Source organism: Chlorocebus sabaeus, chromosome 7 (assembly GCF_047675955.1).
Source record: "Chlorocebus sabaeus isolate Y175 chromosome 7, mChlSab1.0.hap1, whole genome shotgun sequence".
Lineage (NCBI taxonomy): Eukaryota > Metazoa > Chordata > Mammalia > Primates > Cercopithecidae > Chlorocebus > Chlorocebus sabaeus.
In genome coordinates, this window is record NC_132910.1 from 59,550,518 (window position 1) to 59,574,681 (window position 24,164).

A 24,164-nucleotide genomic window follows, 5' to 3' on the forward strand; every position below is an offset into this window, starting at 1 on the left:
AAAAAGACCAGTGCTGGGTCTCTGCACTCCACCGCACAGCTCCTCTGGAAGGTCTTCCCGCGCTTTCAGAGAGGTGCTGGTTGGTGCTAGTCAGAAAGGGGTTGCTGTCACTCAGGTAGGCTACAAGTTATGTGTGAGCAGTAGACTAGATGATTTAAGACCCCAGACAAACAAGTGTGTAGGAGAGAAGTTCCCAAGATTCTCCTAACACATGGTAATTAGAGAAGTGGTGGCATATGAACAAGAGCAGAATGATGCTTCATTCTATCGTTATGTAGTTTTATGTATTTATTTTTATTTATTTTGTTGAGACAGAGTCTTGTTCTGTCACCCAGGCTGGAGTACAGTGGCGTGATCTTGGCTCACTGCAACCTCTGCCTCCCAGCTTCAAGCCATTCTCCTGCCTCAGCCTCCCTAGTAGCTGGGATTACAGGAACCCACCACCACACCTAGCTAATTTTTAAATTTTTAGTAGAGACAGGGTTTCATCATGTTGGCCAGACTGGTCTCGAACTCCTGACCTCAAGTGATCTACCTGCCTCGGCCTCCCAAAGTGCTAGGATTGTAGTGGCCAGTAGTTTTAAATGACATTAGGTGACTCCTAAAGATTTCTTCAGAACACAATTGTGGGAGTCCCTACTAGGTCTATTATTTAGCCAAGGGAGCAATAGGATGGCCCCTAGGGTTGAAAAATTCATCATCAAGGAGGGGAGAGGATACCATAGCTAACTTAAACATCAGTTTGTCAAGCTGGGTGGGGTGCGGCACACCCGTAATACCAACTTCTTGGGAGACTGAGGTGGAGGATTGTGTGAGCCCAGGAGATTGAGTCCAGCCTGGGCAACATAGCAAGACCCCATCTCTTAAAATAAATTAGTCTGTTGAGGTAGAATCCCTTTGGATGACAGAGTGGCAGTGGAGCCCTTCATGATGTCAGTAAACCACCGAGACATCTCAGCCTCACTTCTATAGATGCAGTTACTGGAATATTCTACCAGAAAATGTAGTCTGTTCTCAGGCAAGCAGGTATTAGAAGAGAAAACCTCCTGGAATAAGAACTCTGCCCTTGCTACCTGCTCTTGAACAGCCACTTCACCATTTCACTCAGACTGTAGGTATAGAAGACAGGAAATTGGGATGCCTCCAAAACTAGTAGGGAGGGAGCATGGCATTTTTGAAACTGAATTTCCTACTTGAGGCAGTTTGAATGGTTCCCAACTGCCTCATTCTGTGTGGAGGTTTTGGTATATGCTGCTGGGAAGGTAGTTTTCTGGAGCCCTTTAGCCTCAATATTCAAGTTGTAGGGAAGGGTGGGAGTGGAGAGCAATCTATCCTTCTACCACACCAATTTGTAGTAGGACCAAGGGGGCTGAAATGGAAAAAGCTCTATCCAGCCTCAAAGTCTACATAGCTAGGCAGAGACTTTAGCTTGCACACACTCAGAGCAGTCAGAGTGAACAGTGCACACAGATTGCTTAGAACCAAATACCCTTTCTGCACTCAGTCTCGTGGTGGCTTCTGCCGCTAGCTGGTACAATGTTATCACAAATCACAGGACTCATGTAAGGGTATTAATACTTTTATCTTGATTTTTTTTCTGTTGTCCTCCCCTTCTTAAGTCCTGTGTGTGCATGTATGTGCATGTGTGCGCACACACACACCCTTTATTAAATGCATGCCTTTATTAAAATAATTAGTTAATCCCAAATGCCGGGAGAGAACAGCACCTCTCATCTCATTCACATGATTTGCAGTTTACAGTGCCTGCCCCTTCCCAATTAACCATGGCCTCCTTGAGACGCTGCACCTCCTTGACATCCTCATCCCTGCCAGCGAAAGATCTCATCACCCAGCCTGAGAGATGCTGTTCTAAGGAGCAAAGGCCTGGGGAAGAACAGAGACAATCTAAACAAATCTGAGTATAAAAGTTGCAGTGGCCACGATATTGTCTTTCGTTCAGATTGAAAGCACTTGAAAGCCGGGTGGTTTTCGTAAGGGCTGCCTGGATGGGTTTGCACTCTCTAGGACCAGGCACTGAGGAAAGATCAGCCCCAGCTAATTGGAACATGAGAAGCAAAGCAGGCACAGCCTATACCAGATGCCAGCATGTGGCGAGCAGATGAGATTGCTCACAAAGCACCTCTGAGCTTTGGTGAGCCCTGCAGTGAGCATTGCACAGTCCTGGCTTTGTGCAGCGCTGAGGGCTGTCTCCAGAGCTGAGCCTGGAGGGCAGGCGAGACTCTAAAGCCATTGTTGCTGTCCTCCAGTTAAGCAGTGGGAGTCTGAACTAACTTTGAAAGGACCTGTAATGACAACCAGGCCAACTTGTGGGCTCTGTTTTACTGTGGTTGCCTCATACATCTTCCTGTTGGGGAAAAAAAAAAAAAATCACTATGGTGTAGAATATAATTCAGTGATTCTACTGATTTCAGATTCCAAGGCAAGTTATAGATGGAGAAGAGAAAATGACTAGTATACAAATTCCACTGTGACTACAGAGAAAACCATTAAGATGATGTATGATGACCTCTATTTGTATGCAGTATTCTCATTCCATCTGGCAAATACATTTTCTACCAATTTCTCCCACTTATTTAGTGGGGATCAAAAATTTAGCTGGTAACATCCCAAGCTATTATATATTAAGAAAAATATTTATATGAACTCATCAGTGTAGATGACACAATAAAATCCAAACTCTGCCCCTTTTGTACAAGTACTTCCATGATCCTGACTCCAAAACAGAGTGCTTAGTCCTGTTACCAACTGCTTCCCTAGGCAGAAATATGCTCACATGTTCTGTGGCTACAAGGCAGTACATAAACAAGATACTTTTTGCACTGGACAAAACATGTTTTCTAACACATTATAAAACAATTCAAGGGGAAATTAATTTACTAGTCACTTCCTGTCAGGCTTCTCTCCTTTACCTCTCACATACCCTGGCAGAGGTCTGTGACACCTTAGCCCATGAGGAAGTGTGCCCAGAGGGGTTTAGTGTGCTGTTCCCAACAGTGGGATGAGTAGATTTTGTCCAGCTCTGTGGACTCTAAACCAGGGCTTTCTCCGCTGGGCCGCCTCCTTCCTAATATAACCTGTTTTAAGTCCAAATTACCATCCAGGGTAAAGGACCCTTGCACATTGTAACAAATACAGACAGTAGGCATTTCTTATATGCCTACAGTAGACAGACAATACAAAACATTTTTCTGGCGTCCAGTTATTTGAGCATAGCCCATTAGAAAGTGCTCAGTAAAAATGTACTGAATGAAGGCAACTGTTATTTAACACCAGTTTACTGTGGATGAACAATGTTATAAACAAACATTAGCACTGCTTCTTCAATAAAGGCAAATAGACAGTTTTCACTTGTCTCGTTTTACTCTAAATTATTAATTTTAACATGTATGTAGTTTACTTTGATTCATGCTAATAATTTTTATTTTAAATAGCTGCTGTTGGTACAGCCTGCTTAGAGGTGAGTCACCTCGGTACACTCTGCCTGAGTCACGCCTGGCTACAGAGTAAAGATAAAAGTTTTCCCAGAAAAGAGTTGAAGAAATTTAGAAAAGCCACTTCCAGAATGATATCTGCCGAATAATTGCCAAGAAAACCAATCTTATTTTTTCCCACAATACGTAAGTATAAATGGTGTACAGAATGACATCCTTCTATTAGTATTAAGATACTTAATTGCCATCAATTTTTACAGTTTCTATTAAAAAGCAGTCCACATTTTCTTGTGTATCTTTAGAGGTTAGGTTTCACAGGGCAGCTCTTAAAGTTCTCATCTTCCACATCTGGAAGATCACATTCTGTGGCAACTACTACATCATGTGGATGTTAGGTGCCTCTTTTCTGTCAGAACTGTGTATTACTCGCTCGTGACTCTTCTACTTTAAAAGCACAGCCACACAAACATCTTGTTACTGTTCATAGGCCCTTTATTACAGTTTCCATATTGTTGTAGCCGTAGACCAAACTAGAGGAAAAATTTATTGTATAATACTTAAGACAACTGTAGTCATGAAACAGTTCAAAGTCACCTTCCAGCTAAACAGGTAGTTGCCAGCAGCCCTAGCAACCAAACTAGAACCAGAAGGAAAACACCCCTTCATACAGACCCGCATGCCAGCTGTGACCTCAGAGAAGGCTAAGCTCCCAGAAAGAAGGCTGACCTAGCCTCTTCTTGGCACACAGTTCAGCTCTGAGTTCGCTGCAGGGAAGGAGGCCAAATCCCTTCAAGATCAAACAGAAGAAGTGGCCAGAGGAGTGTCCCTCTCCCCGCAGACACCCGCTTTGATCCCTATCTCTAGGGGGACTATTGACTCTCCCCCAGAACTGCTGCCTACAGAAAGCAGGATTTGGGCAGAATGATCCCAGAATGAGCTCTGTGCAGTGACATCAAAGTTATTTGGGAAAAATTATTCTGGAAGAAATACAGGAAACTAGGAGGGGACCAAGTTTGTGGAAAGAACTGGCTGAGGGTCCAAGCAACCCATTTCTTTCAACTTCACTAATTTTTTGTTAAGTTGAAAGACATGGATTATTAGATTCCATAGCAGGATATACACACCTGAGACTCGGGGCTTGGCCTCTGCATTTTTGAGAGGAGGAGGAACCAAGGGAGAGAAGAGTTGAGTGGGCTTTGCCCAAGCCTCAAGTCTCAGGTATAGATCCAGCTATGCCTGTTGCCTTGATGAACAGACTTTTATTATTAATTGCTTTCTTTCTACATCCAGAAGAGCCCATCAATGTGTTGGCATAATGCTCCACTGTTACCTCCCTTACCATTTTGTTGGATGTTACCTCCCTTACCGTTTTGTTGGATTTTCTAGTTAACTCTCAAAAAGATCATGGTGGCAGCTTTAGACTGTTTTTAACTAGTTGGTTCATGCATGCTAAAAAAAACTCAAGAGAGAGATAATTTTCAAATGAAGTTCTGGCCAGGGCTGAATATGAAACCTTTATAACAAGTAGGCCCCCTAAACATAACTTTTTTTTTTTTTTTTCCTGGTTCAAGTTTAGGACTAAATGAAGAGGAATTGGAAAGGTTCCAGAGGATAGTAATGAAAATGATTAAAGGACTGATGATGAAAGGTTCAAGGAATTGGGATTACTTAGCCTGGAGAAGAGAAATTTGAGGGGTGATTTAATGGCAATCTTCAAGTACAGTATGAGGAGGGTTATTTTAAGTATGGTAGCCAGCTGTTCCCCAGCTGCACTGAAGGTTACAAAGGGGAAATCGAGCTAAAATTTCAGCAGAGAGGTTTAAGTTGGACCAGTGATAGTGGTTCTCAAAGTAGCTCAAGGGATAGAAAACCATTGTGGAAGAACATGACATACTCCCTTTTAAACTGAAAATACAGTTTTTCCTAATCAGATACCAACTTGCAACATGTACTAGTAAGGTAAAAATTACAAAATACAACTCAGGACTTAGAAAATGTTGACTGGGAAGACGGGTGGGGGTGTTGAAATACCTTCACCACTGGGACCCCACGATGTGGAAGCCCAGTTTGAACACCAATGAGCTCTGAAGAGAGGCAGTACCTGTGGACTTCCAATGAGCACCACGACCAGATGGTGGGAGCCCATGATCTGTGCTCAGGAAAGGACTCACTCCCATCTGACAACCCTCTTTTTTTGCTGTGACCCTGTTTCATACCTACACCTGGAAAAGGAGGGAGGCCCAAGCCATACAAGTACTTTTGAGGACTGCATGTCTAGGAGACAGGGCAAGGTGCCCCTATACAGCCAGTGCTGGCCTATCCCTGGAGAAGGCTGCACCAGCAGCACCCCTCTCACACAAACTGCTCCTCTCTACAAACCAGCTCTGCCCTGGCCTGTGGATTTAGTTCATTACCAATTTTAGGTTATCAGGAACTTCACTCTTAATAAAATGACACTTTTTAAAAATGTTTTATTACAAAGCTTCTTTTAAAAAATGCTCAGCACGTTAACTCAAACTGGAATGACAAACATTAGGATGACAGTTTTGGGCAAAGGCTGTGCCTTGCTATTTAAAAAAAATGGGTACATCAATGCTCATTTTAACAACTGGCATAAAATCCCACTAATTGGCTAATAAAAACAGATACAAATACAGAACATTTAAAGTAATAACAATTCAAGTGCTGGGCTTTTTACAACAAGGGGGTGATAAGGAAAGAAATGAAAATTCACTGCAAACCAGTCTGCTGAATGCATCTGTTAAGGTTTACTGTTTAAAAAAGAAGAAAACCAAAGAAAAAATAAACTGAAATAGGGCTGCCAATTGCTACCAACAGAGTGGATTTGGCTATTACATTTATTTAGCTCTACTGAACACCTTACAAGGGCAGAGAAGCCACTATGTGTTACAGGCAATTCACAGAGAAGCCACTTACCAGAGAAGCTGTCTCAGAAAAAGAAGGCTTCTTTTTATTTCATTATTTCAAACTTTTCCAGAACTTTGAATTTTATTTAAAAGCTCATAGCTAGCAAAATATACAAGAAAATTAAAACTAAAAAGTGTAAATTAAAAAAATTCAAGTTTAAAAAAGCAAACAAAAAAAACTGATCCTTTTGCACTGTTAAATAAAAGCTTTAGGAGAAAAGAAGAGAAAGAAAAATGAAGACAGAAACAAAGAGGGAACTCTTCCACGAACTCCTCCACTGGGGTGCTGATGGATGTGCTGGCTGCTGGCTCCAGTTGCGCATGGCAGGCAAATGCAGCCAAGTTACTGTCCTTGCCGAAAGGTTACAGGTTTGGATGCAAGATGCTCTGGGAAGTGCACACAGAGATGAGGGGAGAAAAGCTGCTCAGCTGCCCCACAGCCTGCTAGCATTCTCACGTGCTTTAACATTTCCTTTTAAAAAACCTTTTTATGCTTTATTTTGGAACTTGGCCCTTGCAGTAGACGAAAGAGGAGTTGGCAGTGATTGTCTTTATGGATCAGGGTCTCTAGCAGTGACCTCAGGGTAAAATTGATGTCAGTGTTCCTTTGGGGTCGACTGGGCAGGCCGTGGAGACAGTCTGGATTTTCAACAAGCTTCCATCTCCAGAAGAGGTCCTGGGGTCGCTGCCTTGGCTTTGCACGTTGGGAATGAGCTTCGTTTTCCACCTCAAGAAGGAACAAATGAAATGCTATTAATATGAATTTGCCGTAGGCCTTAAGATTATAACCTCTATTCTATACCATATATGTCTTATAACCTCTGCATTTAATTAATCCATTTTGCTGATCTGGGGATGGCTAAAACAAATTGCCCTATGCAGTCAAAAATCCTGAGAGTACACTACAGAGTTAATATAGTGACATTTTTACTTTGGTTCCATGTATATGTATGCACAGAGTTATGATGTGAGATGTAGCTAATACTCTGGGTCATAGTAAAAAGAACAGAAAAAAGTTTGAAAAACACAAGTAGGAAACAGCCAAACAAGAATAGGGAAGACAGGCAACAGCCAGATCAGGGAAAGACGTGTCATGCCGCAATGTTTGGTGTTTTTAGTCCACTGTGGGAAGCCATTCTATGATTCTACATAGGACAGACATATTCACATTACCCAACGCACTGCCAGCTCCTGTGACGCTGTGTGCTCTGTCCGCTCATATTCACAGTCCAGAGGATACAAACCTCTCCCTTTTTCCTTAAGATCTTACAATTTTCAAGATTTTTTTTTCCTTCCTAACATCTAGGATCTTTAATGTTAACCTCGGAAAGGACACTCAGCAAATATGTTCAAGTAATGTTGCCAGATATTGGTGATAATGATTTTCAAAAAAGAGAACTCCCACATCCCCAAAACTTTAATGATCTGAGATTTTTTAAAAAGTGATTAATAGTAAAATGTAACAGTGTAACAAGATGAGACAAAGACAAAAGGAAAGTAAAAGCATGGCAAAGTTCCGTTCCTTCACTCCAGAGAGCACGTGCTTCCGCTGCTTTGAACTTGGGGAGGCTGCTTTCCCTTAGTGGCAGCGATGCTGGAAGCACCTTCTCAACCTGGGTCCCTCAACAGCCTCAGATGAATCCCAACACTTTGTGCTTGTGATTGTGCTATCTGTGTTACAAGCAGGAGTTTCCTTTTAGAAACTCGGTCTAAATAATGGTGGATTATCATACACTTTCATTTCAATGGAAACAGAAAGTAAAAGAGAAATAAAAGGAAGCTTTGACATATTTAATAATGAATACAAAAGTCTAGATGGCAAGTTACAGTCCACGAAGTACTTTCCACGGAAGGATGGTGATCTATGGAATGGGAACTGCGAGAACACCTGCCCCTCAGGCTGTTGGAAAGAGAGGTTTGGCTCCTATATTTAAAGTGCTCACAAAGTGCACAGAGCAGAGCAAGCCCTGCAAGCAGGTTAGCTAGTATTATTATTCCAATTACGCCCAATGAGGCCCCTAAAAATGATCAGGACTACAAAGAAGCTATTTGTATACCTGGGTAGCTACTGGACAAGCAAAAACCAACCAACCAACCAACAAAAAACAAAATAGGAAATCAGCCACAGAATGATTTCAACTGAGGAGGTACTTCAATGACAATTTCAATTCCTATCCTCCTGGAAAATCAACGATTCCTTGTTTAACAGGAAAACACTAGTGCGTTGTGACACTTTAACTGAGCAGAGGTATGGATCCCTCACGCAGGAGGATCAAAGAGCTGTGAAGGACCCTGCCTTTCTTGGAGAAAGAAACAGGGCTCTAGCAGAGCCCGGGGTGGGAGAGAGGGCACCCCACAGATTCCTATTTACATTATAATTTTGCATCACAGATTTTCAAAGGTTTGGTCCAGGTTGCTCTTCCTGGGAAGGTTTTCCTCTCAGTCTGACATGAAAACATTTAGTTTCCTGATGAGGCCTGGCCTTGCAGTCCTAGGCTAGCGCCTGAGACAAGCACTGGGGCTCAGAATAGACTGGCCCTTGGCAGCCAGCAACGCCTGAGGGAGACAACCTGCCCTTCTGTTGGGCCATCCCTCCACGGCCTGACATAGCGAACCCGGAGTACTGAGGTACAGACAACCTCCATGGCCCTGCTGTGGCCCCATTCTCAAGCAGGGCTAACACCTCCAACCTAGAGCACCTGCACTTCCGCTGCCCCAGTCTTCCTGTCCCTTCACTGCCTTACCTAAGGGTGACTTCTCCTTTCTTCTTAAGCTGAGTACAAGTGATAATACAGTGGTTAACACAAACATGGGTGCCCAGAGATGGCCATTAACTAAAAGATAGTATGTCACTTACCCAGAAAGAGTCTACATCTCCTAATAAAGTCATCTCTTTCCACAGTCTCACATTTTCCCACCTGTTATTTCCTTATTTCATGGGGTCACCTTGCAAATTCTCCTGGAAGGTCGGCTTCAGAGAGCCTCTGTACAGTTGCTTACCAAAAAGCAACGAATCCCTTCCAGGGACTAGTGCTTAAAAAAAAAAGCAAATAAATTCCTTCACTATGAATGAGGCAGTTTGTCCCTGGTGGCTCTTTTAAAATACAGGGATGTCAAGGGAGACCAAGTCTTATCTCCGAGTGGGAGAAACGGGGGCCTTGCAGTGTTGCTTTACAGATATAAAACAGGTCCAGTCCAGATTCTTTTCAAGAAACCACAGGCATGAGGCTCCAGAGGCTGGAGCGTCCCCACATCTAAGACTTCACTAGGGGGCTGCGGCTGAAGCTGGGCCAGGCCAGGCAAGCTCTGGCACAGCCCAACCTACCAGTGAAGTCTGCGCAATCAAAGCCAGCAATTACTGCTCTCCGGCTGCGGCTGGGCTTCAAAGGAAGTGAGGCAAGGCCCATCTTACATATGTTCAGACTTGGGCTCCCTCCACCAGAAGTCACCACGCATTTGTACTGGGGATGCAAAGGTGGCACAAGACCCCACCAACCCCATATAATAGAACCCCTTGCTCTCCTGGACCAAATTCCAATCTTGACAAAATATCCCATCAACCAAATGGAACCAGGAACCCAAATGGGCAGAGTTCCTTACTAAAAGCCCAAGCAATAAAGATGAATCTAAAGATTTCAAAAGTGGGCCTGTTCTGGGAGATCAACAGCACCGACCCTGGGCCAACAGGACTTTACAGACCCTGACTCAGGAATGAAGAAAGGGAAAGCGGGAAATTCCTTCTCTCTAAGCGCAAACAAATGTAAAATCCTACCAAAAGCAGAGCGTTTGGCCAGCTTATGTCCTGTGGGTTCCTTCCCAGGCTGTCCTCTGGAAGGGAGGGCCAAGGAGACAAGCCTATGGGTGAGCTCTGAGATGGCGGAGTGGAGGGTCAGGAGCAGGCAAGGGCCAGCCCTGTCACGATGCCACTCAGGGCTCACTGGCCAGTCAGTTCAAGCTGTCCAGGCCAAGGCAAGGGCAGCAAAGCTGGTGTCTAGGAACAAAATGCACCCCCGCCCCATCATGTAATATCACTTCCTTGTTCAGAATTGGTGAGGTTACAAAAAAAGTGAGTTGGAATAAAAGATCCTTCCTTCATCGTCCTCTTCCTTTTACGCCACTCTCAAATGCTACTAACAAGAGGCAGGAGCCTTAAGCGATGTGCAGTTTGAGGGGAGAGTATTAGAGACTGGTTTTATGAGAGGTGAACAGATTCACAGTTTTAACTGCAAAAACTGCATTCCAGCAGCACACCACACACCTCATGTCAACTGTCCCCATTTTTACGCCTTGGGAAAAACTGACAAAAGCCTGTGATTTGAGGGTGTGAACTCTTCTGCTGCACAATGTCATGTGTGTATGAAGGAAGAGAGGTACAGACTTCTAGAGCAGGAGGCAAGCATGACAGAGCTCGTCTACTCCTGTTGTTTTAGCAGAGACTGAGGAATATGATCATAAAAGGACTGGCCCATGGTGACCCCTAGAGAGTCCCAGTGCTGGGCTGTTCCCTAGGCCTCCTGGCACCACAAAAGTGACAGTCTCGTTGACTTGAAGGTGGTCTTGTCTATAAGAAGCTGGTGAGGGGGAAGGAACAAAAACACTGTCCAGTGGGCACTGATTTGCCAGGCACCGGGACACGGACTTTAGAATTTCACATAATCATCATTACAGTTTGCATCTTCCCACCCACTTACAGATAAGGATACTGAGGCTGCGTGAGGTTCAATAACTTGCCAAAGGTCACACAACTAATAGGCAGCAGGATTAGCTTCTGAACTCTCAACACGTGCTCTCTCCACCATACCTTGGAACTAAATTATCATTCACTTTCTTCTCTCCTTCCTACCTTCCATCATTCTGTCTGTCTGTCCCTAGGCAACAACCCCTGTATGCTGGTGGAGGCAGTCTACATCTGTAACAGTGCCCCCCAGGATATCACGCCCTGTTTGAAGAAGCATGATAAAGAGAATAAAACACATAAGTTAACTTTGAAATTTAAGTCCCTAAGACTGGAAATATAACCTACAAAAGCCAGCTTCAGCTTCTTGACAGTAAACATTACCCAACATTTGAAAAAAAGAAAAATGAAAATATGTGGTTAGGAAGGTTAACACTGAGTTTTGTTTCTGCAGCTGAGTGACTCCTTAGTCCCAGCATTCAAGACTAGTTAGTTAGTCCCCTAACCACAAAGTTCTAAAACAAAAAGATTCCCAGAAGCTGGAGGTGGGAGGAAAGGGGTCACTGGCCACTCCTGGATTCATGTTCTACCAAGGCAAGGTTGAGTGACCTGTGCGGCTTCCTCCCCTGCGGCTATTCAGAGTGAACTACCATCGGCTCAACCAGACTTTGGCAATGTCAAGGTGACTTTGAGACAAGCCTGTGACTGTTAATGAATTACTCCAGGGGAATTCTTCTGTAGCTACTGGTTTCTCTTCCTGATCAGCCTAGCCCTCTGTGTCTGTCTCCTCTGTGAGGACGTGTGTCCTATTTGTAGGCTGGACCTCCTGGTACAGGTCATGACCGCTAGATCCTTCCTATCATGGGAAACATGGGAGAAATGGTCTTCAGCAAGTTTTGAAGGAGAGCGCCTCAAAAGCCCCCTGCAGTTCTGTCAGCTGAAGGGCTTCCAGAGGACAATAACTAGCTAGGTAGACCTCCCTCATCTACTCACCTCCAAACGCTATCCAACCCACATTTCTCTCACACTAAAGATGCTAAGTTCACCTTCTACAAATGAGGTGACAGGATCAGGGCACACTTTTGTCCCCCACCCCCCCCCCCCCGCCCCCAAACCAAGCCCTTCCATGGTTATGACAGTGTTTGTGTGTGCACCTATGAATCTGGTTAAGCACAGGGAGGTGATAACTTGTGTGGGTTAGAGTGTGGGCTCTGAGGACAGACAGTCCTGGGTTGGGTTTGGATCCTAGGTCCATTGGTTACCACCTGGAAATCTTGGGCATGCACTCTGAATGCACCAAACATGTTTCCTCATCTGTAAAGTGAAGATAAGAAGCTGCTCCACCTCATCAGGTGCGCTGCGGGATGTGGGAAATGTATGTGCAGAGCTGGGTGGGTGCGGGGCAGGCGCCCTGAAGCAGCCCATGTAGTGAGTGCAGTAAACAGCAGAGGATGGAGAACTTGGGCTCAGAGCTGACAGTAATTCACTCTGCGGATGCAGCGCTGCTGCTCACCGGCTGTGTGGCCCGGGACAAGTGATGTTTTCTCATCCTTCAGACAGGACTGAAATCTGTCCCCTCCACAATGGGGCTGTTCCAGAATGAGAGGAGGCAACACATGCAGAGGCATCTGTTAAAGCCTCGGGAATGTGGCAGGTGGTCCATACAGGTTGGGACCATTTCTGCTGTTCCAACTTCACGCGACACATTTGGGGCAGCAAGCAAGATTCATACTATTACAGAACTTCTGGTAGAAAATTAAGACCAACAGAGTATTCTGCAAATTAATTAAAATATCTCTTATGAAACGGAATGTTTCGAAAAGCTGATGCTAGATGAGAAAAAGTAATCCCAATAGAAAAAAAAGATTCACAAAAACAATATCTAGGCATGTAGAAACATTGAGTCCAGAGACAGACGTAAACCTTAAGCCTAAAAGTGAGCAGTTTAATTTTTAATGCTTTTAATTTTTCTCTCATTCTGTCAAAAAAGAATAAAGTCACTTTGCTAAAGGTCACAGACAGCTATGAGCAGCAGGATTCCCCACTCATCGGCTCTCAGTAACATGGCAGCTTCATTTATGAAGAACACTGCTGAGGAAAAACACGTTAAAACGATCTGAAGGTACCACAGTAATGTCACGAAATTTATGTGCAAAAATAGCACATTTTAGCCTTTCTTAAAAGAGCCCTACCCTCTATACCCCAACTCAGACCCCATTTACTTTTAATTTATATATTATTCAATTAAGCTTCATTTTTCTGGTTCCTAAATCCACACAAATCATAAGAAACATATTATTGTGGGCAGAGGGTATAGTCCCAAACAGCAAAGGAAGCCACAAAGTAATTATTAAAAAGCAGTTTCTTAAAATTCCACATTATTTGGGGTCATTTAGAATAGTATTATACAAACCACCATACTCCTTGTGGCATATATAATATCCACTGTAAAATAATGGCATGGCGTATTCGTATTCAAATCAATTTCAATGTACTCTGCTGAAGAAGACAGAGTTGCATCCAAAAGTGTTTTGAAAAATTACATGTTTTGACACTTAAAGATGTAAACCATATAGGTTATCTGAGAAACTCCATTATCCAGAAGGGCTCATTTCCACACAGTTCCTCACAACTCAGTAACAAACAGTTCTATTAAACAAAATTTATCCGAAACCCTTCTTTTTCATTCTAATATTCTACTGCATTGATCTTAATTTCATTTTGTAAGTTTTCATGAACAATACTAAACATGAAGCATCTCAAGAGGGTTTTAATGAACCTCATATACTTCTCTCCCTCTGCTATTATTTTTTAATGGCACCCAATCAGTCTTGCTTACCTGAGGGTCTATTTCTCTATTTCTGATCCCCAAGGCAACTTAAACACAATTCTAGCTCCTCTGATCATTAAGGAGAGAAAAGAGAATTGATGGAAGGGATACTGCCCATTCTTAAAAGCTTTCACTGTACCTATGAACCTAACCCAATTTCTTTATTAACACAGAGCTGTCTAGATAAAACCACCCCAACTACCAGCTTACTAGTGAGCTATAGTGGACATCTCTCTGGCTGCTGCCCAGCTCTCCTCTCCATTATCCCAACTCCAACACTGTTAGAGCAGTGAGCTCCTGACAGCCATTTTGTACAATGTGACCTTCTCCTCTGACCACAGCTGATGATGGATTGGGGTGGAAGTTTGACCCAAGTTGGGCTAACCAGAGTCGCTTCTATAGAATTTGAAAGAATTATTGTCTCTTTGGGAGATGATACCGTAACAACATATAGCTTGAGTGCTCTGAACATATGGCTCAAAGAACTGAGCGAGTCAATCTGGGAAGGGAAGGAGGAAGTGATTTTCAGGGAGGGGCAGATGGAAGAAGCAGGGAAAGTCTCTGGACAGCTTTCCAATTTCCAGCTTTCTTTTTGGCCCAACTGCACTACTGTCCTTGGATTCCACAAGATGCTCCTATATCTTTAAAATACATTTCCCCTTTCTCCGTAAGTGAGCATGGTTTGTTTCCAGCACTTACCATCAAAAGGCTCCCATGAACGTGCCTAGGGATCCTGGAGCAATGGCCAGGATGTAGAAACCTGCAGTCCATGCATAATCACCTAGGGACCCTGGAGCAATGGCCAGGATGTGAAAACCTGCCTTCTACGCATAATTGAGTCCAACCACACTGTCATTATGCTGCCATTGCTATTTAAGACAATGAGACCAAGCCTGAGCTTATCTGTAGTCAAGTGTCATCACCTTGTGAATCCTGTACACATTTCCTGTTAGTCTGTGACAGATGTCACAGGGATTTGTGAACACAAGCATAAGAAGAAGGAAGACATGGGTAGGCCGTCACCTCAGACTGCAGCATTCCCAGAAACGACACATAAGGGAGCCTCTCCGGGCCACCATAACCTTCACCTCCTATGCAACGATCTGGCCATCCGCACGCCAGCAGTCGCTTCCATAGGACCTCACGACTGTGGTAAAACGGCGGCCCAAGGTTCCCCCAAGTGCGGGACAGTGCTGAGCAGGGTGCAGACATTTTCCCAGGAGGTACCAAACTGTGGCCAAGGGTAGCTGCGCTGCCACGTGTTGCCGTGGCTGCCATGCGACGCTTTGTTCTCCCCAGTTTGCCACTCCCCTTCCCCTCCCTAGATGTAGGCTGCCTTCCCAAGAGTTCTGAACCCCCAGGGGTCTTTTGCTTGTTTGGTAACAATTCTAGCTGAGGTGCTTTCTAAGTATGTTACAAAAGATAAAGAATGGAAAACAGGATGTCATTTTTTCACCTTCTAGTTGTGGAAGCCTTAATTTTTGCTCTGAGACTTAGATAAGACTTAAGAGTTCTTCAGCCACCAACTTCCTTTTAATTCTATTAATTTTTAAGAACCTGGTTTTGTTTCTAACTAGACATCACCAAGAAGCTTACTGATACTTAATGTTGGTGATGACATTGTGGAACAGAACTTGGAACAAAGATTAGGCAAAAGTGTCAAACTTACCAGAGTGAGCTTCAAAAATCATAGGAATTAAATATTTTTCTCAATGAGACCACTGAAAATATTTAGAACTCTCCCTGGCAGCTCTAAGAGGACAGGGCTAAATGTTGAACACCAGGCACAGTTCCTGGCAAACCCTCAGGGTTGCAGTCCTCTCACTGGTCCAGATGATGCTTCTGTTCCCACTCTGCAACTTGTCAGCTCTGTAGCACAGCTTCACAGGACCCAGGAGCCCCAAGTTCTCAAGACTTAACCACCTCATCAGGCTCTCAAACATCACCATCAAAGAAAAGCCAGAAGCAATATTTTATAAAATGTAATTCCAAGTACTGAACATTAACTTAGCTTAGCAACTACCTCTCATGCTCATCTCTTGGCCCTAGGGAAATAAAGGCTGAAGTTTTTATTTAGCAAAATGTGTTTAACCAGAGGATTTTTAAATCTTTTTTCTCCCCCCTGAGACGGAGTCTCACATTGTCGCCCGGGATAGAGTGCGATGGTGCTCTCTCGGCTCACTGCAACCTCCACCTCCCATGTGTAAGTGTTTCTCCCCACTCAGCCTCCCGAGCAGCTGGGATTACAGGCGCCTGCCACCACACCCGGCTAATTTTTTTGTACTTTTAGTGGAGACGGGGTTTCACTATGCTGGCCAGGGTAGTCTCGAACTCCTGACCTTGTGATCTGCCCGCCTTGGCCTCCCAAAGTGCTGGGATTACAGGCGTGAGCCACCGCACCCAGTCTTTTTTATCTTTCAAAAGTAGACTGTTCCTTCTTTTAAATTAACTCTTACGTCATATAACTAAAGGAAATACATTAAAGTATCTAAAAATATCTTTTCAATCTATATAATTTAAAGATGGTAGACTTTTTGTATTTGTTTTGATAAATATTAATAAGCCAATTTTGAAAATTGTTTAATTAGTAAACTCAGAGTCATAATTCTCTCCAGCACTTTAAAAATTATAATTCTTTACTTCTTTAATTTCATATAAATCTTGATTAAGTCAGGAAGAAAGCAAAGTTCAGTATTTGATAATAATCTCTAACTTCTGACAAATTTAAAGGTGGTATTCCAAATCAAACATATACCCAAATACCGGAAATTCACATCAATTCTATTACTATGCTATCAAACCCCCAAATTCTGCAACCAACCTGACAGCTTGAGTGCTGTCTACTACAGGAAGCCTTCCTTGATTTCACTCCGATTTACATATTTCTTATTCTCTTTCTTATTCTATTTTTGTATCAGGCACAGCATGTCACTTCTTCACAGCATAAAACATACTCTTTTATAACTACCCATTTAATATATCTGTATCTTCTTAAACTTGAAGCTCCTCCAAGAAGGGATAGGGTCTCATTTGCAAGCACCGCCACTGCCTAACAGGATTCGTGACTTACAGCAGTCCTCACTAAATGTTTGCGTGGTGAGGAAACAAGTAATTAGACGTCATGACACTGGTCTTCCAGCTGGACCCAGGACAGTGTGTGCAGCCTTACCCCTGAGGTCCTGGGCTCCCAGCATTCCCACAAATGAATAGTCCGAAAAGCTAGTCCAAAAGATCCTGCAGCTTGGGGACCACCATCTCCAACCTGGAGGAATGGCTTTTACGGATCTCATTTCCAATTATCCTAAAAGTTTCTCCGCAGTGTTGAGACCACATTAATGGCAATTTATTTGTTTCAATCTGATTTCACCAGAGTGAAAATTTTTTTAATGCTCAAAAGTAGAAACACACGGGGAGACAGGAACACAACCAGGTGAATAAAGCACCGCTTCAGGAGCCAGCCTCTCTGCTGGGCTGCATACGGCCACAGCGCTGGCACTGCCTATCAAAAAACGGGAAGTATTCCATGCAACCCATAGGATCTTTAAAGAAATGAAAACACAAGTTTTTTGTTTTTTAACTTTTCTTTGAGAGATGGGGTCTTACTTCATCGCCTAGGTTGGAGTGCAGTGGTGCAATCATAGCTCACTACAGCCTTGAACTCCTAGGTCCCAAGCTATTCTCAATCTCAGCCTCCTGAGTAGCTGGGACTACAGGTGTGTGTCATCACGTCCAGTTAGTGGTTTTTATTTTTCGTACAGACATAGTTTTGCCATGTTGCCCAGGCTGGTCTCAAACTCCTAGCCTCAAGTGATCCTCCCATCTCTGCCTCCAAAAGTGCTGGGATTACCAGCATGAGCCACTGCATCTGTTCTAGCTTTACCTTAACTCATCAACTTCCCTTCAGAATTGAAAACCAGCTGTGTGAGATTCCACATCACACTCTTTGACAGACTGGTTTGCTTTTTGTTTTTGACAGTCCTATTCTGTTGCTCAGGCTGTAGTGCGGTGGTGTGATCTTGGCTCACTGCAGGCTTGACATCCTGGGCTCAACAGATCCAACCACTTCAGCCTCCCTAGCAGCTGGAACTATAGGCACACGCCACTACACCCAGCTAATTTCTGTAGAGAAGGGATCTTGCCATGTTGCTCAGACTGGTCTCAAATTCCTGGGCTCAAGCAATTTACCCACCTCAACTTCCCAAAGTACTGGAATTACAGGAATGAGCCACCATGCCGGGCCTGTAGGATTGGTTCTAATCAAGTATTTGATTATTTCTAAGCTGAGGTCAGCACTAGTATCTGGCAAACAAGGAACCATATTATTACATTAGTGGAAAATCAAATTCTCAAACTAGAGGCAATGCTTCTAATATCCCAGGACACAAGGTAGCCATCCTGGGGAGGAAAGAGGGACACAGGGGGTGATCTGTACAGGAACTGAAGAACAACCCCATCATGTATAAGCCATTTTCAAGGTCATGCAGAGGCTTTATAGTTATATAGAGCCACTCAGACATAAAATGATGACTACAAATTAGAAAATGAAAAAAGAGATCTGAGTCCCTATAATAACACTGGGAGGCAGTGCAGACCACATAAAAGCAAAGCAGACCAGAAAGTTGGACTTGAGGGAGAGACAGACAGGGATCTCAGAGGACACTGGACACAATCCTTCACTTATACCGAGAAACCAGAGGCTTTAGGTGACCTGCCCCAGGCCACACAAATTTACACAAGAGCTAACCTGGGAGACTGGGTGGCCTCATTCCTGTGCTCTGCTGTTTCCATAACATGACGCTCTGTTCCCTTTGTCTTTCATTTCTTTGCCAGGGCTCTGTTCCAGAACAGAAGACCCCCTCTATTTTTCTGTGACAACAGGAGTTATTTCTGAGTGCCACCTCCTTGGAGGTGCCTTTCTTGACCATCCAACCTAAAAGCAGACCCTAATTTACTCCCTAATTTATTTTTATTATAGTACTTATACCTTCCTGTTTGTTTTTTTTTTTTAATCAACTACCCTCACAGCAACATAGCAAGCACTGTGAGAATAAGGACCTTCTTTGCTCCATCCAGCACCCTATTTCCAGGTCATACAAGTCTCCACAAGGCCTATCTTAGGTGCTCAATAAATGCTGAATCATGACTGAATAAGTCAGCTCTACACAAACAGAATGTCTCTGAATTCCTACAACAAAGGAAGGGGTGGGGATACAACAGAAGTATTATCATGGCTAATTTATGGAAATCTTTATGAAGGTGGATCTGAGCTCCTCTCTACTCTACAATTCTTATCCAATAACTGCCAGTTCTGGTCTCCAAACTCAGGTGCTGTGCAGGGCAGTGACTTCAAAGGCTGCATGACTGGTCCGGGAATGAGAGGGAGGGCAGCACCAGAGACTGATTACAGGAAGCTCAACCAACTGGAGCCTCACCAGCGGCGGGACGGCCTGAGAATGTTTTTGGGGGGTAGGGTGGAGAGAGAGGGTTCTTTTTGTTTTTCTTGTGCAGGATAGAGAGAACATCTTAACCTTAAGAAAATATAAATAAGTGACAAGAAAGCACAATGACAGCTGTGACTTACTAGAAAAAGATGTTTGGGATACACTTTAGGACCAAAATAGCCATCTTTTACATCTAAAATACCACAGGATGCTAATCGTGAAGAACACCAAATCGAGTACCAAACTCTGAAATACAGAAATACATTTTTGCATGCTTTTTAATAAAAACAGCTTCACAGATTTTGGTGCAAACAGAAGTGAAGTAAATCGAGTACCAGCCCTTAGCACACTGCCACTCTGAGGGCTTTCTTTTTACAGGTAGAACATGAAAAAACTTCTGGCCATTCCTAAGTGTTCAGTAATTAAAACAATTTTTTTTCCAAAAAAAAAAAAAAATACAAGGCTTATGATTTTGACTAGATTTACTTCTACTATGAAGCCATGAGCTACAGGGGTTGGTGTCATCGGCCATGCTTACATCCTATCTGTGCTTCTTTTTTTTTTTTTTTTTTTTTTGAGACGGAGTCTCGCTCTGTCACCCAGGCTGGAGTGCAGTGGCCCGCTCTCTGCTCACTGCAAGCTCCGCCTCCCGGGTTCGCGCAATTCTCCTGCCTCAGCCTCCCGAGCAGCTGGGACCACAGGCGCCCGCCACCTCGCCCGGCTTATTTTTTTGTATTTTTAGTAGAGACGGGGTTTCACCATGTTAGCCAGGATGGTCTCGATCTCCTGACCTCGTGATCCGCCCGTCTCGGCCTCCCAAAGTGCTGGGATTACAGGCTTGAGCCACCGCGCCCGGCCCTATCTGTGCTTCTAATAACCAAGCCAGGTGACTGGTTCAGAAGAGGTTCTTGATTAATAGCCACTAAGTTAAAACAATTATATTATTTTTTATCGTATATGAAGGGATGGTCCTCCTTCCACTTGGAGGAAAGTTTGCCACTCAGTATTAGTTTAGAAGAGTTTTGATATCATAAAACTACAGTGATGGGATTTGGAAAAACCTGGGGAATCTGAATAAAGATGAAGAAAGTTTCACAGAGGAGAGGGCAATTGACTTAGGTCTCAGTAGGAGGAAGGAACGCGTCTGAGCTCCAGCTGTGTGCTGGCCGCGGGGCAGATCCTGCACATCAACCACAGCAGGGGGTAGGCATCAATATTCCTTTTCCAGGTAAGGAAAATGAAGAGTAAAAAGCTAAAGTAGATTGCTCAGGCAGTCACCTGATTTAAAATTCAGATCTATTTGGTACCAAAATCTCTGCTGGTCCCTTTGGGCAAGTTGTTTGAAACCTCAGCACCAAAATTAAGTTCTAACAGTTTAGGTAAGGGCCACCAGGCTTAGTCAAGAGCCAGATGAGCTGCAGGATAACACTCTTTTCCTATGAAACACGGCAGAGATCTGTCCATTCCTCTGTAGAGGAAATGGGCTTTTGAAGCCCAGGGACAGCATGTGCGGTGCCCTCCCGCCATGTGGGGAACTACTAATAATTTTGTCTGGACTGAGCACAGGACTCAGAAGGGCTATGCTGAAAGTGAGGGGAGGCAGACAGCAAGAATGACTGGGGGCAAAGCTACAAGGGCAGGGCTGGGCAGACCCACACACTAAGTGGCGGGTGCTTTATGTTTCAGCCAATGGGAAGCACCGGCTGTTTCCATGTCGGGAAGTGACATACAATCTGAGTTGTGGGAAATCTCTCTGGGAGCAATGTGAAGGATGAACTTGTAAAAATAAAGCCTGGAGGCAGAAAAATTATTAACATGTATTACAGTACTCCAGATGGAAAGTCTGAGCACCTGAACTAGGGCTGTGGCAGTGGTAAGTGTGAGAGAAAAGGCTCCAGACAGACCCCAAAGACAGGGATGGGAAGACTTGGTGATTGACTGGACGTGTGTTCCTAGAGAGAGAAAGGATAACCAAAGGCAGCTCCTTTGAGAACTGTTACCAGGAGAAGATGTACACATACTGCTAATTCAAAGCTTAATAAAGACCAAGACTTAATTTACAATGTCAAGTTCCTTGGGCTAGTGGTCATGTGGAAATAAATTTTAAAAATTATAGTAAAAAGAAATAAAATATTACTTATAAATACTAGAGTAAAATCTAGCAAGTTATCAATAAAGAGAAATACTTGATAGAAGAAACACAGTTAAATAAGTGCCCATGCCATATTAAATAACAGAAAAAAAATAAAGCATATATAGCTTTCTGACTAGAAACAAATATATTACTTTTGAGTGACTACATGTGATTTCAATTGAGAAAAAATCTCTACTGAGCAAAAGGTTGGGAGTCCTGGGCTAAAATGGTGCTCCTCAGACCCACCCTGGATTTGCTGAGTAAGATGGCATTTTGCTTACTGTTTGTTGTCATTTGTTCTTTTTTTAAGCAGGCCAATTTGCCACTGATCAGTAAGAAATGGTTTAGAAGAAAGAGTTAGGGGAAAGGAAATGGAGGAAGAATAAATGGGCCAAAAGGGAGAGAAAAGATAAAAGCATACTATATTGCAAATACATAGCCGGTATAAAAACCATCAGATTTTTTAAAGTACTAATTTGATTTTGCTGAGTTCTCCTCTTTAAGGAGCAATGTCGAATGATCTCGTTATGAGCAAGAAGATTCACAAGCAAGTGCCTCTTTTTATAACAACTAACGTCAGCAGTAGGACCAGAGAGTCGTTCTTACCATGTTTCAGATGTAGGCAGCTGTCATTCTTGGACCTGTACCTGCAGAAAATTGTGTCTTTAACAAATTTTTATTGAAGAGGTTTTTGTACATTCCAAATACGTAGTAGCTACAATATCATGTGAACTTGTTTGCTTTACTTTTCATGGTTCTTATACCAGCCATTTTTATTTGTGCAGTACAAGTAGTGGCCTTATTTTTAATGAAAGAAAAAAGGAAAATAAATGGGACCTCACTGATGTCTTGAATTAATGTACAAGAAAGACAAACCCTATTATGATGTTTTACATTTTTAAAAAACCCAAATCACAAAAGAGATTCTCAAGGGAATACCAGGTAACACATCATTTAATCATCATAAAATATTGTATCTTTAAGGAGTTATATAAAATAGTGAAAAGGCAAGAGTGTTAAAGCAAAGTAAACACAAACAGAAGCAAAAATAAAACAAATAAACAAAAATCCCACAGTTCACAACCAGGATTCCAGCTGACAGGGTTTGGGAAACAGTTTTTATAGGTACCTTCCCACAGTCACATTTAAAACAGGTCTTTTAAATTTTTTAAAAGAATTTCAGGAAGAAAAAGCAGAGTTAAAGAATCATGAGTTATAGTGACAGAAGAAAGAATGTGTAGAGAGATGCAGACTGCTTTAAAAGGTGTTTGTCAGAAGCCTGAGGACTGACTGGAAAGTCTCATGGTGCCTACCTGATGTAGATTCCTGTAGTTTCTCTCTCTTCCTCTTCTTTTTCTTACCCTGGAAGAAGAGAGGTATACTGTCATGTCACAGATTGTACCATGAACACACAGATGAATGTGATGTGGAAGTACAGGCAGGCGGACAACAAAGAGGTAAAGATGACTCATTCTCTCTCCCTCTTCACCATCTCTATCTAGAAACAAAGTCAGAGAGCAAGAGAATGGGAGAAAATAGTGACCTGCTGACCTTCGTCTCTATAGCTTCATATTTAACATCATCAATATTGACACCGTGGGTAGACTCTTTGTCTCTCTCTCTCTCTCTCTCACACACACACACACACACACACACGGATAATGATGTCCTAGAGCTGTGGCCATAGGACCTCTCTCTCCCTCTCTCTCTCTCTCTCACACACACACACACACACACACACGGATAATAATGTCCTAGAGCTGTGGCCATAGGACCTCTCTCTCCCTCTCTCTCTCACACACACACACACACATACGCACACGGATAATAATGTCCTAGAGCTGTGGCCATAGGACCTCTCTCTCCCTCTCTCTCTCACACACACACACACGGATAATGATGTCCTAGAGCTGTGGCCATAGGACCCTCTTCTTCAAGGAAAGCCAGCTTAATGAGCCATTCCTTTTCTTAGTAACCAGCACACTTAGAACCCACTCCTGGTAGTGCTTAAGATAAACCTTACTGTGAATTCCATTGTCTAACTGAAAGTTCCCCGGTGTTAATCGAGTACCCACAGGCCCTGTGGCACAGGCACGACAAAACCAAGGAGAAAGGGAGAAGAGATTGAGAGAACCTGAGAAAACTGGAGCTATCTCAAAGACTTATTTCTGGCAATTAAGGACCTTGCTTCCTAAAACAGACAAAATAACATGGATATGCACACCATTTTATTTTTTTTATTTTTTATTTTTTTAAATTTATTTATTATTATTAAACTTCAAGTTGTAGGGTACATGTGCACAACGTGCAGGTTTGCTACATATGTATACTTGTGCCATGTTGGTGTGCTGCAATGCACACCATTTTAAATACATTTCAAAACACCTCAATGCCAGATTTAAAAATTTAGATCCCACTTATAGTGATCTAATTCTCCCTTTTCCTTCATAACTACTTTGCCCTCAAAAATAATTTTATGCCGGGTGTGGTGGCTCACACCTGTAATCCCAGCACTTTGGGAAGCTGAGGCGGGTGGACTACTTGAGGTCAGGAGTTTAAGGCCAGCCTGGCCAACATGGTGAAACTCCGTATTTACTAAAAATACAAAAATTAGCCAGGCGTGGTGGCGTGCGCCTATAATCCCAGCTACTTGGGAGGCTGAGGCAGGAACATCGCTTGAACCTGGGAGGCAGAGTTTGCAGTGA

The 24,164-nt window shown here is 43.3% G+C and overlaps 1 protein-coding gene across 6 annotated transcripts in view; it reads right to left on the reverse strand.

Annotated features, from left to right (window-relative positions):
- Nucleotides 1–5,903: 5,903 nt before the first annotated feature.
- LEF1 (lymphoid enhancer binding factor 1) overlaps nt 5,904–24,164 on the reverse strand; it is a 121,529-nt gene continuing 103,268 nt past the window's right edge. For 3 of the 6 annotated variants that reach the window (XM_007999484.3, XM_007999482.3, XM_007999486.3), the window contains 3 exons: nt 22,773–22,821; nt 22,066–22,106; nt 5,904–7,106 (listed from right to left, as the gene is read on the reverse strand). In XM_007999484.3, coding sequence (XP_007997675.1) covers nt 22,072–22,106; nt 22,773–22,821 — 84 coding nt within the window. In that variant the 3' untranslated portion in view covers nt 5,904–7,106; nt 22,066–22,071. The remainder of the gene's footprint in view (nt 7,107–22,065; nt 22,107–22,772; nt 22,822–24,164) is intronic. The other 3 variants (XM_007999483.3, XM_007999481.3, XM_007999485.3) reach the window with 1 other exon arrangement.